This window comes from Dama dama, chromosome 4, assembly GCF_033118175.1.
Source record: "Dama dama isolate Ldn47 chromosome 4, ASM3311817v1, whole genome shotgun sequence".
NCBI classification, from domain to species: Eukaryota; Metazoa; Chordata; class Mammalia; order Artiodactyla; family Cervidae; genus Dama; species Dama dama.
In genome coordinates this window covers 58,248,648-58,261,716 of record NC_083684.1, presented here as the reverse complement: position 1 = coordinate 58,261,716, position 13,069 = coordinate 58,248,648, and the positions used below count along the sequence as shown (strand labels likewise).

General features: G+C 57.1%; 1 protein-coding gene across 1 annotated transcript; it reads right to left on the bottom strand.

Moving 5' to 3' along the window:
- Positions 1-269: 269 nt before the first annotated feature.
- On the bottom strand, positions 270-11,755 carry TOMM40 (translocase of outer mitochondrial membrane 40). The gene is made up of 10 exons (XM_061139569.1): positions 11,664-11,755; positions 11,278-11,557; positions 10,482-10,549; positions 9,954-10,046; positions 8,986-9,087; positions 7,807-7,912; positions 2,396-2,518; positions 2,182-2,258; positions 1,971-2,073; positions 270-931 (listed from the first exon to the last, which is right to left on the bottom strand). Exons 2-10 carry the CDS (start codon positions 11,549-11,551, stop codon positions 792-794), a joined length of 1,086 nt encoding a protein of 361 aa, XP_060995552.1. The 5' UTR covers positions 11,552-11,557; positions 11,664-11,755; the 3' UTR covers positions 270-791.
- Positions 11,756-13,069: the final 1,314 nt, after the last annotated feature.

Sequence of the window (13,069 nt, the reverse complement as noted above, 5' to 3'; positions counted from 1 at the left end):
CCCCACACCCGCTTCAGTTCACGGGGACAGTCTTCTGCAGCCTCGCTGGCCAGGCCAGGCTGAGTAACCATAGGCCACACCCTCCCAGGGAGGGAAGGCCTGTGATGTCCTCGTCGGGCAGCTGTGTGATCCTGGGCCAGGCCCTTCCCCTCTCTGGTCTGGGCTCTGGCCAGTGACCAGGCTGGATTCCCTTGCCCCTGTGGGCCACTGCGGGAGGTCAGGGCCGGACCAAATGGGCCACAGACACAGAGGAAAACAGAGGCCTCCCATTTCTTTTTTTTCTATGTATATTTTTTGTTATTTTTTATTTTTTTTTGTAAAATGTCCCGGTTCTTCCATAACTTATAAACATGATTTATACTGAGGGGTGGATGGGAAAGCGGGCACGGGCGGGGTGACTGGGGACGCACCTCTCCTTGCTGCCCCCTTGGGGCTGGGCCCATTTGGCCATTTCGGGGGACGGGGACACCCCAACACCTCCCTGAGGTTGTCTGACCGCCTCTGCCCCTGGTGCTCAGAATCCTGTAGGCCCCTCGACTCCAGAATCGCTTCCTGGACCCCAAGCCCACTGGGCACGCGGCCCCTTGTCCTCCACATCCTGCCGTGCCCGTCCTTCGGAGAATCCCCCCTCAGCTGCTGGGGTGCTGGGTCCCCTCCTTTCCGCTGCCCCCTGACCCCCGAGGAGGGAGGGAAGGGAGGGGGAGGAGGGCTCAGGTCTCCCCTCCGTGGCAGGGGGAGGGGGAGGTGGGATCAGAAGGAGAAAGGGCGAGGAAGGCAGGGCCTACGGGGGCTCAGCCAATGGTGAGGCCGAAGCCGCACTGGAACTTGTTCTTTCGGTGATTCAGGAAGGCCCCGAGGGCCAGCGTCAGGGGCAGTGGCGGGAGCTTCTTCTCCAGCGTGGCGCCCACGATCCAGTTGCTGTCCACAGAGCCTGTGGGTGGACAGTTGTGTGAAGAGCCTCACCCAACACACCAGATGCCACCGGCCAGGCCGCTGGCTGTGCTGTCCCCACCACCCGGACCCTCTTCACACCCCCAAGCACTTCAGCTCTGAGCTCTGCGACCCGTCCCCTCCGGAAGCCCTCGGCCACCCCGTGGACCACCCTCCCAATCCCAGTCTTGTCCACACCAGGCACTGCTCTCTGTGAATGGGCCTGTCCCTGCCACTGTGAGCCCTGGGTGGGGGAGGCGCTGGTCACTGCTGTGTCCCCAGTTGGGCCAGGGCAGGTGCTGAGTATCTGCTGAATCAGACTGAAATCTCTAGGACTCACTGAAGGGAAGCAGGCAAGCTGCAGTCCAAATACAGCCTCAGGCCCGGGGCTGACTGCAGAGGGAGAGCTTAAGGCGGGTTTCAGAGGCAAAACAAACCCTTCTCCCTGGGCCTCCTGGCTCCTTTTGTTTTTAGAATTTTTTGGCCACACTGCATGGCTTGTGGCATTTTAGTTCCCTGACCAGGGATCGAACCCAGGCCCTCAGCAGTTAAGAGTGAGACCACTGGACCACCAGGTACTTCCCCTGGCTGCCTTCAGAAGCCTTGAACCAGGGCCGCTGAAGTGGCCTTTCTGGGGTGGTTGCCACACCCCAAACCCGAGAGCCACTGAAGCGCAAGGAGGAACTTAAGATGAGAGTCAGTCATCCTGGGGGAAGGCTGTGGGTCTGGTTGTGACCGGGCAGCCTCCCTAAGGTGAGACAGAGGGGCAAGGCCAGCTCACTCCAACTTGCCTTCCATGCATGAGAAAAAGAAAAGCAAAGGTCATGCGTGCAGACCGCTAGAGGGCTGCTGGCTGGGGGCGGGGGTGGGGGGGATGGTCCCTGCAAAGCTCGGGGCCCAGGCACCCACCCACCGTCTGAACAAGCATTCCTGGGTAATTTGGGGCCCGGCATGCTGCCCTCTCCCATTTCCTCTGGCCCATACCCCACTCAGAGCCCAGTCACCTCTTGTTTCTCACGTAAGCAAAGGGAGGTCTGTACCTTTGAAGAGGAGGTTGGCCTTGGGCAGGTCCAGCTGGTACCCGAAGGAGACACTTGTGTCCTGCATCCTTGTGCTGGCCTCGAACTCCACACCCACCTGCAGCTGGAGGGGCCAGGGCAACACACACGAGTCAGCCTCCTAGGCCGGACTCTCAGGCACGCCAGTCCTGGGCACCCCATACCCAGCCAGCCAGTCCCCAAACGGGCTCACCTGGTCACTGGCTTTGTGGTAGTACGTTGCATGCATGCCCGCCTGGCCCAGTGTTACTGTCGCCAACCAGTTGTTCACTGGAAGAGGGCAGGCAGGTTACCAAGGGGGTCTGGGCAATCAGGGGCCCAGGTTTTCGCCCTCTCCCCTCAGACCCAGGAATCCAGCCCCCAGCCCCTCCTCCCTCAGTCCCAGGACGCCAGGCCTCCAGGCTCACATGTATACTTCCCAGCTAGTGACATGACAGTGCCCTCCTCCCCGGGCCGCCGGTGGTAGACCAGCTCTCCGCCCAGGGCCAGACACGGCGTGATGCTCTGGAGGTAGTGGGCCACGAGGATTCCTGCAGGCGAGAGGTGCAGTGATGACTTCTGAGCTTGGTGGTTAGTTTCCACCTGGTCAGGGCACCAGACTGGACTCCCGCTTCCTCGGGCCCCCCACTTGGGCTCCTTGGGGTGCCGTTCACAGGGCTCTGAGGTCAGCCCCCCACGCCCCCTGGGAACTCATCACCTCTGCATTCACCTCCCTAAACAGGAGGCTGCAGGGGCTGAGGAGTCGCGTCGCTCCCACGTGGTCATAGGACACATCAGGGGTGGAATCCAGGCCTCCCCATCTCCTGAGCCCAGGCTTCGAGCCACCCTGCCACCACGGCGGTGAGAGCACACTTTGGGGGGCCGGACGGCCTAGGTTCAAATCCCAGCCCCAGCACTTGCTGCTGGGGCAACCGAGGGCCACTGTGAACGGGACACCTCGTGAGGCTGTGAGGAAGAGCAGTGCTGGATGCAGGTGCGGCGTGCCCAGGGTGTGCTCAGCACACAGGGCCCGGCCGCCACGGACACGGCAGGAAGGATGGCTCTGAGGGCCCCTCAGTGTTTGCTAACCGCCCACTCCACCGCCGGGCTGAATTCCTCGAGCCCAAGGACTGAGACTGTCTGTCTTTGAGAGCCCAGGATGGTGGACACCACAGCGGTGATCACTGCGGAGGGGAAGGGCCAGGGAGGAAGAGAGGCAGTGGGGGCCGCAGAGGGAGTGATGATGGAGAACCGGAAAGCAAGAGTCACCTCTGTAGAGACGGGGGAGCGATCAGAAATGGAGGCGGATGGCGGGACCTGAAGATGCCCAACCTGAAGGACGGAGCAGGTGAGGACCGGTGAGGTGAGCTTAGAGATGGACACCCAGCCAGAATGGGGACGGAGGGAAGGAGGCGGGGACAGGCAAGGACAGGGAAAGCGCAGAGCTGGGGGTGGGACAAGCCTCGGGGACAGGAGTGCGAGGTGTGAACCGGAGACGTGAGGATGCTTCCCTGGACAGAGATCAGAGGCAGCGAGTGGGGACTGGCCTGAGGGAGCGGGACAGGCCGGGAGGACAGGACGGGACCTGCTCACATCTTCAGGCACGCCCAGGCAGGGGCGGCCACTGGGGGCGTGGGGGGTGGAGGGCTGCTGGCCAGGGTCCAGGAGGTGTCCTGGGGGCGGCTGCGGTCACGGCGGGTTGGAGCTGGCTTCTCCCCGGGAGTGGGGGACACTGACCCACCTCCTGGGCCCTCCTCCGCCAGCTGGTTGTTAAACCGTGACCAGCACACCTCTGGACAAGAGCAGCCACTGTCCCAAGGGAAGAGAGTCTCAGGCCCACAGAGAGAAAAGTGACCATCGGGGTCACACAGGGGCTTCAACTCAAGGGTCTCTGGTCATGGTTTAGACTGAGGGCTTCGAGACCCTGAACTCCTCTCCCACCTTCCATCTCCTTGGCTTGCCTCACCCTCTGCTTCCCAAGCCCTACCCTCCTCCTTGGCCTCCTGCCCCAGCCTCATCCTCTCCAAGCAGCTTCACACACAGAGAGATCTTGTTAAAGCACACACCCGACCCTGCTCCCCCTGCTCAGAGCCTACCATGACGCCCCAGCATCAAGGACACCCTGGGTTCTTAGGACACGGGTGCAAGGCCCCCTGTGGTTCATCCCCAGCTTTCAAACAGACTTCCTCCGAGAGCTTCATAAGTCCTTTAACAGTGCTCATCTCCTCACAGGCCTTTTTCTTGAACATCCTGCCCTTTCTAGCATCTCCATCTCCTTCAGTTCAGTTTAGTTCAGTTGTTGAGTCATGTCCGACTCTTTACGACCCCATGGACTGCACCATACCAGGCTTTCCTGTCCATCATCACCAACTCCTGGAGTTTATGCAAACTCATGTTCATTGAGTCAGTGATGCCATCCAACCATCTCATCCTCCATTTCCTTAGCCTGCTATTTTCCCCTCCCACTTGTGTCTAGACCCAGCTCCCCCATACCCAGGAGCTCCCCAAGTCACTGGCATTGTCAAGGCCAGTGGCTCTCAACCAGGGGTCATTCCACAGTGCCTGGAGTTCAGTTCAGTTGTTTGGTCGTGTCTGACTTCACAACCCCATGGACCACAGCACTCCCTGTCTATCACCAACTTCTGGAGTCTACTCAAAGTTATCTCCATTGAGTCAGTGATGCCATCCAACCATCTCTTCCTCTGTCATCCCCTTCTCCTCCTGCCTTCAATCTTTCCCAGCATCAGAGTCTTTTCAAAATAAGAGTATTGGAGTTTCAGCTTCAACATCAGTCCTTCCAATGAACACTCAAGACTGATCTCCTTTAGGATGGAGTGCCTGGAGTGGCCGTGAAGAACCCACTGAGTTGAAAACTCCACAAGAAAGAAAAGAACACCATAATAGGTCTGAAAGCAAAGAGGTGGCCTCGGACAAGGGGCAGAGCGCGGCTTTCCTGAAACCGGTGGGGCTGGGGCCACACCTGGCTCCCTGGGGAGGGGGTACCCAGCGGGCTCTTGGCTGGGGCCTGACAGAAAAGCTTCCTGCCTTCCCCATGGAGCGCTCCCTGGGGCTTTGGCCATGCAGCCTTCCTCTGGGAGCGCTGCCCTTCTCTTCACCCTCCTCGGTCTAGACACTGGCCTTTAGAGACACTGTCCTCATCACTCCAGGTGAGCTGGGCCCTCCTGTTACAAGCTCTCACAGCAACTTGGACCTCTCCCGAGTAGGCGTTTTCCCAAGAGTAACACGGTCACTGTGTGATTGTTTGTCGCAAGGCAAGTGTCTCGGCTACTGGCCCGGGAGCCCGTGAGGGCAGGGAGGGGCTGTGTGTGTCCCAAGGTGGGCACATACTCAGGGTGCTCAGAATGAAGCCGAGGTCCCAGAGGAGGAGCTGAGGCCAGGGGAGGGGACCAGGTAAGTCCACGGGCTCCTCGTTAGGCCTCAACCATGATTCCAACACCAGGCCCTCTGCATCCTCACTGGGCAAGCCCCGGGTGGGGCTGATTTCACCCCAGGCCTTGCCTTCCTCACCTGTGAGAACCCTGATCCCCCTGCCTACTGTGGGGCGGCCCAGAGACCCATCCCACGGTGAACCCTAACTAGCTGTGTCTGGCCCCACAAGGGGCTGACGGGTCCGCCCACTGATTCTTTCACCAAGGTCCTCTTGCTGTGATTGTGCCTTTGAGATGGACGGGGAAACCAAGGCTCAGAATGGGTGGAGCCACCAGCTGTCAGTGGTCATGAGTAATTACATGAGTAACTACTCCTATACTCAGTACTGCCCTGGGCCCAGAAGTTCTGATCGGTGCTTGAGGGAAGGAAGGGACATCCATAGGGACTAAGAGACAGGAGTGTCACTGGTGGCCTTGGGCTCCAGGGAAGAGAGACCTAGAAGCCAGTGTTGAGAAGCATGAAAGGCCGATGCTGGTGAGTGTTTGCAGGGGCGGGGGGGCCTGGTGCCGTGGACTCTGGAGGTGGCCTCGCTGTGTGTCCTGGGGGAACTACTTGCCCTCTCTGGGCCTCAATCAGATGGGGATGATGACAGCACCACCCCACAGGGCTGTGAAGGATTCCACGAGCCAGTCCCTAATGGCTCGAGTGACTGGATGAAGGTCTGGGTGCACACAGTATGCTGAGGGCCTGGCAAAGGGCACCAGGTGGGAAATAGGGCCTGCGGTGACTGCTGCTCACTCCTTTGTGCGGTATCTTCTGAGCGTCTACCCTGTTCCCGGCACGGTTCCAGGTGCTGGGCACCCAAGTGTCCTGGCTTCCCGCCTTCATGCTGCACTCACTGCCCAAGAGCCTGCTCTTCCTGACAGAGCTAACAGCAGGCACAAGAATCTGGAATCACCAACTCTACCCTTCCAGTGGGTCAAGCCAAATAAAAGGCTGACCTCTCAACTCTTGACCTCCCTCTTATCTCCCACACCAAATCCAGCAGCGAATACAGACCACCCCCCCCAGACCTCCGCTGCCCCCTTGTGGCCCAGTCTCCACACGTCAGCACAAGAGGTCCTGTCAGAAGCTACGTCGGATGATCCTGTCCCTTTCAAAATCCTCTCGTGGCCTCAGACTCAGAAGCTCTCCAGAGCCTTATGTTTCAGCCCTGCCATCCTGACTTCTACCACTTGCCCTCCTTCCTCATTTGTTACAGCTCCAGTCCTCCTCGACGTTCCAGTGAAGGGTCGTACCTCAGGGCTTTTGCACTTGTTCCTTCCAGCTGAAAAGCTCTTTTTCCGTATATCTGCTTGACACCTCCCTCACATCCTTCAGTCTTGGTTCAGGTATAACCTACATAATGAGGCCTTCTCTCAAGACTCCACCGGCCCCACCCGACGCCACCATCTTTCCATAGGGCTCCATCACCCATCTGCTTTACTTGTGTCTCTAGAATGGAAGGTTCCAGGGGCTTCCCAGGTGGCGCCAGTGATAAGAACCTGCGTGCCAATGCAAGAGATATAAGACACCTGGGTTTGATCCCTGGGTTGGGAAGATCCCTGGAGAAGGCCACGGCAACCCACTCCAGTATTCTTGCCTGGACTCTCCCATGGACAGAGGAGCATGGTGGGCTACAGTCTATGGGGTCACAAAGAGTTCAAGAAGACCAAAGTGACTTACCATGCCTCCCTTAATATACATAATATAAAAATCACCACTAGAATGCCCAGAAGACAGACTTAGTTTTCCTTAGTTCACCACCATATCCTCTGGACATGGAATATATGACTCATAGTCAAGAAACATCAGATCAATGTAGAGAAATCAAAGGCAGATGCCCAGAGACAAAAATAAAAAAGGGGGAAGCAGAGAGGAGAGACCAGAAGTACAGACATTAGTCAGCAGGTCCTTGCTCCCAGCCAACCCAAACAGGAATCTTCCTTGTCGCCCTCCATCTCAGACTGACTTGCCTCCCCTCAGCTGCACGTGGACTTCGCCTGCCTTGGGGTCAGCTCTGTGCCCCCAAGCAACCCCAGAGCCCCACGAGTAATGCAGCAGCTCCTTTCCTTGGGACCCGTCACATGCCTAACCCCATTTGAGACTTTCCACACGTGACCTGCTCGACAACTCTGTGAGGCAATCCAGTTTTAACAGATGAGGAAGCCGAGGCCCATGAGGGTGGTGGAAGCGCCACCCCCCACCCAACTGCAGTGAAGCCAGTGGCAGAGCTGGGACTTGAACCTATTGTTTCCCCTATGAGACTACGGGGCCTGATTGATGCTCTGTGTTCTGAAGTCACACCTGCCCCTGACCATTTCTTGGACAGCAGAAAAGGATGGTCGGAGGGAGAAATGGATTTGCTGGGCATGGGGTCTGACCACCTTCCAAGCCCTGTGCCTCTTACCTGAACCCACCAGAACGTCTGGGTTCCCCAAAGTGACGGCTGCTGTGAAGTCGGAACCCCGGTACTCCCCATCCACCTGCCAGTTCACAAACTTCGACTGCTGGGTCTGTGGGGGGAGGGCCAAGTATGAGGGTGAAATTGAGCAGGACCCCATGGGGCCCGCCGGGGTACAAAGGGCCTTTCAGTGGCCTCCCCTTCTCTTCTGTAGGAAAAAGGCTTCAACCTCCTAGACCTTCCCTGAGGGCAGATCCATTTACTCATCAGAGAAGAGAGGGAAAGCAGAAAGAAAGGAAAAGCAATCCGCTAACAGTCACACAATAGCGCCACGAGGGCTTCTCTTAGGGCTCAGCAGGTGAAGAACCCGCCTGCAATGCAGGAGCCACAAGAGAGACGGGTTTGATCCCTGGGTCAGGAAGATTCCCCTGGAGGAGGAAATGGCAACCCACTCCAGTATTCTGAAAAGTTGTCTGAAAAATCCCATGGACAGAGTAGCCTCACTGGCTACAATCCAAAGGGTCGAAAAAAGTCAGACCCAACTGAGTGAGTAAGCACAGCACAACCATGCCGTACGGTGGAATCCTAGCTCCTGTCAAGGACATGCCAGGGCCTCCACCCAGGAGGATGGGAACTTCCAGCTGAGCACAAGACTCCTGGCACACCACCCTATGGCCTCACCACTGACCAACCAGAAGAAAGCCACACATCCTGCAGCACCCTGCCCCCAACCTGCCTTTAAAAGCCGTTCCCTGAAAACCGGGATTCCCTGGTGGCTCAGACGGTAAAGAGTCTGCCCGCCATGCGGGAGACCTGAGTCGGGATATTCCCTGGGTCGGGAATATCCTCTGGAGGAGGAAAAAGCAACCCACTCCAGTATTCTTGCCTGGAAAATCCCATGGACAGAGGAGCCTGGCAGGGTCCAGCCCACAGGGTCGCAAAGAGTCGGACACGACTGAGTGACTTCACTCATTCACTCCCTGAAAACTAAGGGGGAGTTTGGTCTGCAGAGAACTAGCCACCCACAGTCCTCGCTTGATTTTTGCGATAAGCCCTTCTCTGCTCCAGACTGATGTTTCAGTTTGTTTGGTCACACTGTCCCTTGAGTTCTTGGTTTCAACACCCAAGGGCAGCCTGGGGCTCAGGGTGGCTGGGGGGAGTCGCCGACTCCATCCTTCCACTCACCTGGATGGCCATCTTGGACCTGAGGCCAGGGCCCAGCTGATGAATGACCTGAGCATTGAGGCTGCCACTATTGTCCATGTCACCCACCAGCACGGGGAATGCCTGTGGGGCAGAGGGCAGGGTTAGAGGTGAGAGGCCTAACATCATGGATGCACATGCATGATGGGTTCTGGTGAGAAGCCTAGGATTGGAAAGCCTAGAATGAGGTCCTCTCCTCCAGGAAGCCCTCTAAGACCACCTAGGCTGAGTTAGGCTCTCCTCTGGGCTCAGCCTTTGGGTTTCCCCATTTCAGTCCTATTCTCCCTGGACCGCTCCTCTCTGGGGACAAGCTTATTCTCTTTCTCCACTAGGCTGTGAGCCCCCAGGGCTGTTTCAGTCACCGCTGTGTCCCCAGGACCACCCAGCACAGAGATGGGCAGGACATGGAGGGGTGCCCTGAAGGTTTGCTGAATAAATAAGTTTATTGCATGGACATAGTTAACACAAGCAAAAACCTAATTTAGCCCCCCAACTCCACCTGTGTCCTGCCCCAGCCTCCTTCTGTACTTCCAGTTTTGCCTTCACTCTTCTAACCCAGCCTCCGCAGAAAGCCTAAGAAATGCTATTACCAAAACACTAGTATCATGGCATCTTCCCCTCCTTTAAATCTTTCCGTGGCTCTCTAGTGCCCCCTAGTGAAAGTTCAAATGCCTGGCTTGGCCTTCAAAGCCCTGCATGATCTGCAGCTCAGCCCTGCCCACTCTGGGTCATCACTGTCTGGTGACCCTGCTGTCCTCAGACTCACCCAGAGAAGTGGGGGTCAGGATGAAGGAATGACCCAGGTTTCAATGCACCCTGGAAAGACCCAGTTCCCACCTCCCCACGCCACCAGCAGCCCAGTCTCCTACTGACAAAGCTTTCTTCCACTGACTGGCTACATTATTTATTAGAAGAAAGATACAATGAATGAATGGCAAAAGGTACCTCACCTCTGTGGGACTCAGCTGCTTCGTCCCCACATACGTGACCCCGAAGTGGTAGTTGGACTCCCCAATTGTGCTGAGGGCTACTGTGTGGTTCACCTGGAAGAAGAGGGAGGGCTGTGGTGATGAGCCTGTGGGCCACTCCCCAGGGAACCCAGCTGAGCCCACTTCCAGGTCAGCTCCCCTCCAGCCTGGGATGGGGGATGCTTGCCAACCTGACTTCCCTGTCAGGACGTCTCTGGGCATGGCAGGGGATGAAGACTGGGAGGTGTGGCCTCACTAGATGAGACACTCAAGAGAAGGGATGTGTGGGGGCATACCTGGTACTTCATCCCTGCCTGGATGTTGGTTGTGGGGGTGGGTCCCTAAACCCTACCACTGCCCCCAAATTGAGTGGTAAGCCTGGCACTGTCTCTGGTGTCTTTAAGTACCAAGGAGCCCAGATCTTTAAGGAGGAGTTAAAAGACTGTATGTGCAGATGCAGAGGGATGGCTGGGATGACCTCTGAAGGATAATGGCACCAGAAAGGCTCACCTGGAAATGATTACTCAACCCTTTGTTGACTGTGAGCTTGACACCTTCCATCTGAATAGGAAACAGCTCTGAAGGAGAGAAAAATGCTGTCACACTTCAACACACACACCCCATCTCTCATCCCTTTCTTCCCTATAGTCCCTACTCTCCCTTCTCCACGAACCCACAACCAGCACACTGCACAAAGCACCTCATCCAGGGAAGAGGCAGAATTGCCCAGAGGATGGGCTCAGGACCAAGGCCTTTGCCTGCATCCAAATTCCAGTGCCACCATCTACTACTTGTGTGACCTTAGTCAAGTTATTTTATCCATGTCAAACGTATCTGTTAGTTGAAGATGCTCACCACATAGAAATACTGCAAGGATTTAAAGAGTTAACACACACTGAATGCCAGAACAGTGCTCAATAACCCACCACCACTTTCACTACCACAATTACTCCAAGCCAGGATCCAAAAGCCTTGGGTTCCACCTCCAATGACCCATTGCTGTCACTGTGACCTTGGGCCTCGGTTTCCCTCCCCGTCACATAAGGCTGGCTTGGCCGATTCCTGGGGCACATGAGGTCCTTAAGGTTTTTCTGCACCGCTCTGGCATTCCATCCTGAGGTTCCATCATTTGATCCCATCATTCTAAGTCCCAGGTTCAACGTTCCACTATTGGATCCCAACGTCAACTCCTAACGCTCTGTTAAGTGATTCCAATGGTCCGTGCCAATTCCCAAGGTCCTCAGTGCGCTCCTCCTTCCCCCGAGGTCCGGGCCATCACACCCCTGCCAGGCCCCCAGCCCCTCACCCTTGCACTTCCGGTGGCACTCCTCGAACGTGCCCGGGTTGGGCAGGCAGCCGCAGGCCCCATCGTCCCCGGTCCCTCCAGAGCTGGCAGCCGCAGTCCCGGGGGTCCGTTCGGAACCTCGACCTGTGCCAGCTCCAGCGCCCAGGCCGCCCCCGAGTGGCGGCAACGTGAAGCCGGGAGGAGAGGGCGGAGGTGGCGGCAGTCCCACGAGGGGAGGCGCAGGCGGCGGCGGCGGCCCTGCGGGCGGCGAGCTAGCGGCCAATACGTTCCCCATGGTCGCCTGCAAGGGGAAAGGTCAGAGGGCAGAGGTCAAGGCCCGCAGGCTCCAGGCCGAGTCTCCAGCCAACACCCCCCAGGCCCCCCCTGCTCAGAACCCCAATTCTTACGCGCGGTAGCGCCTCCTCCCGGTCCGGGCTCCGCTCCCACCCCGTGGGCCACGCGCAACCGAACCCGCTGCCGCCGCCGCCGCCACCGTCGCCCCGCCCCACCTAGCCCATTGGTTTAGAGGGCCTTGAGGTCCTCCCACCAGCTTCAGGGTCTGGCCTTACTATTGGAGTCATGGATGAGAGTCCCACCCACCTCTTTGGAACGTCCTTTTCTGTTGGTTCCCACTCGCAGACTGGTCACAGCACATCTCCCTGCCCTTCCCATTGGCTTGGGGAGCCCACGCCGATTGGCTCGCGATGCCGCGGGTTCCGGGGCTCACCCACCATTGGTCTGTGCTGCTCACTTTGCACCGCCCATGACGTAATACCTCAGCCCCATTCCCGAAGGCGTCCCTCTTTCGACTCCGCCCGGCGGCGAAGTTGTTAATGATAATTGGTCGCCCTTGGCCCTTGCAGCTTCCTGATTGGCTCCTGCAGGTACAGGTGTTGTCGTAATCCATCTTGTGTGTTCCTTGGCTAACGTGCGAGGGTCAAGGGACATGGATAAAGATGGGTTGCGCAGCAGAGGCTGCTAGGCAGCAAGGTCAGGCCTCGCATCCCACCAGGCACCGCGGCAAAGGGGCGGCCCCCTAGTCCGAAGTCGCAGACCGAAAGCCGGAAGTGCTAGCCCTTCCCACAGTGCCACGGGGAGAATTCTAACCCGTTATGTTAACTCTGTCCTGCTTCTTGTTACCCAGAATACCTTTTACCTATTTAACGGGACAGTTGCCGTAGGCCCACCCCTTTCGTTACCCATCATGCTTTCTGTGTCTTTCCCCCAACCCTTGCCTCAGTCACTGAAGCTTCTATCTTTGGCCCATTCATTCCTATCCCATTACCCAGCATGCCTTCCGCTCCATTCATTTCAACTTGGTTGCCTGTACGACACTTAGCCCTTTTACGCCTGTTCATTTCCCACATTCTTTTTTTTTTTTTTTAAAGTATGTATCTATTAATATTTGGCTGCACGGCTGGACATGCAGGATCTTTAGTTGTGACCTGTGAATTCTTAGTTGCAACAGGCGGAATCTAGTTCCCTGCCCAGGGATGGAACCCTATCCGCCTGCACTGGGAGTGCAGTCTTAGCTGCTGGACCACCAGAAAATTCCTCCCGCATTCTTCTAGCTGTACCTTAATTGAGCATCAGGCTTTATCTCTATTGCTCAACTTGCCTGTGGCCCCTATTTCTCCCTTATTCACTCCTCTACCCCTGGCTCATTCATTGAGATCTATTACCCATCATGCCCTGAGCTGCTATTACAACATTATTCATAATTTTGCCTTTGGCCTACTCTTACTCATTACACCCCTGCCCCTTGTACTTAGTTACTGCTATTCCTACTTTGTTCCGTTTATTTCTGTCCGTT

Bases quoted from the DNA above. Each gene is read 5' to 3' on its own strand.
- TOMM40 (XM_061139569.1), bottom strand. From the start codon at position 11,551: ATGGGGAACGTATTGGCCGCTAGCTCGCCGCCCGCAGGGCCGCCGCCG. The intron at 2,519-7,806 runs GTAAGAGGCACA...TCTCGCCTGCAG, and splicing joins AGACGTTCTGGTGGGTTCAG to GAATCCTCGTGGCCCACTAC. The intron at 932-1,970 runs GTACAGACCTCC...GTCCACCCACAG, and splicing joins GGCCAACCTCCTCTTCAAAG to GCTCTGTGGACAGCAACTGG.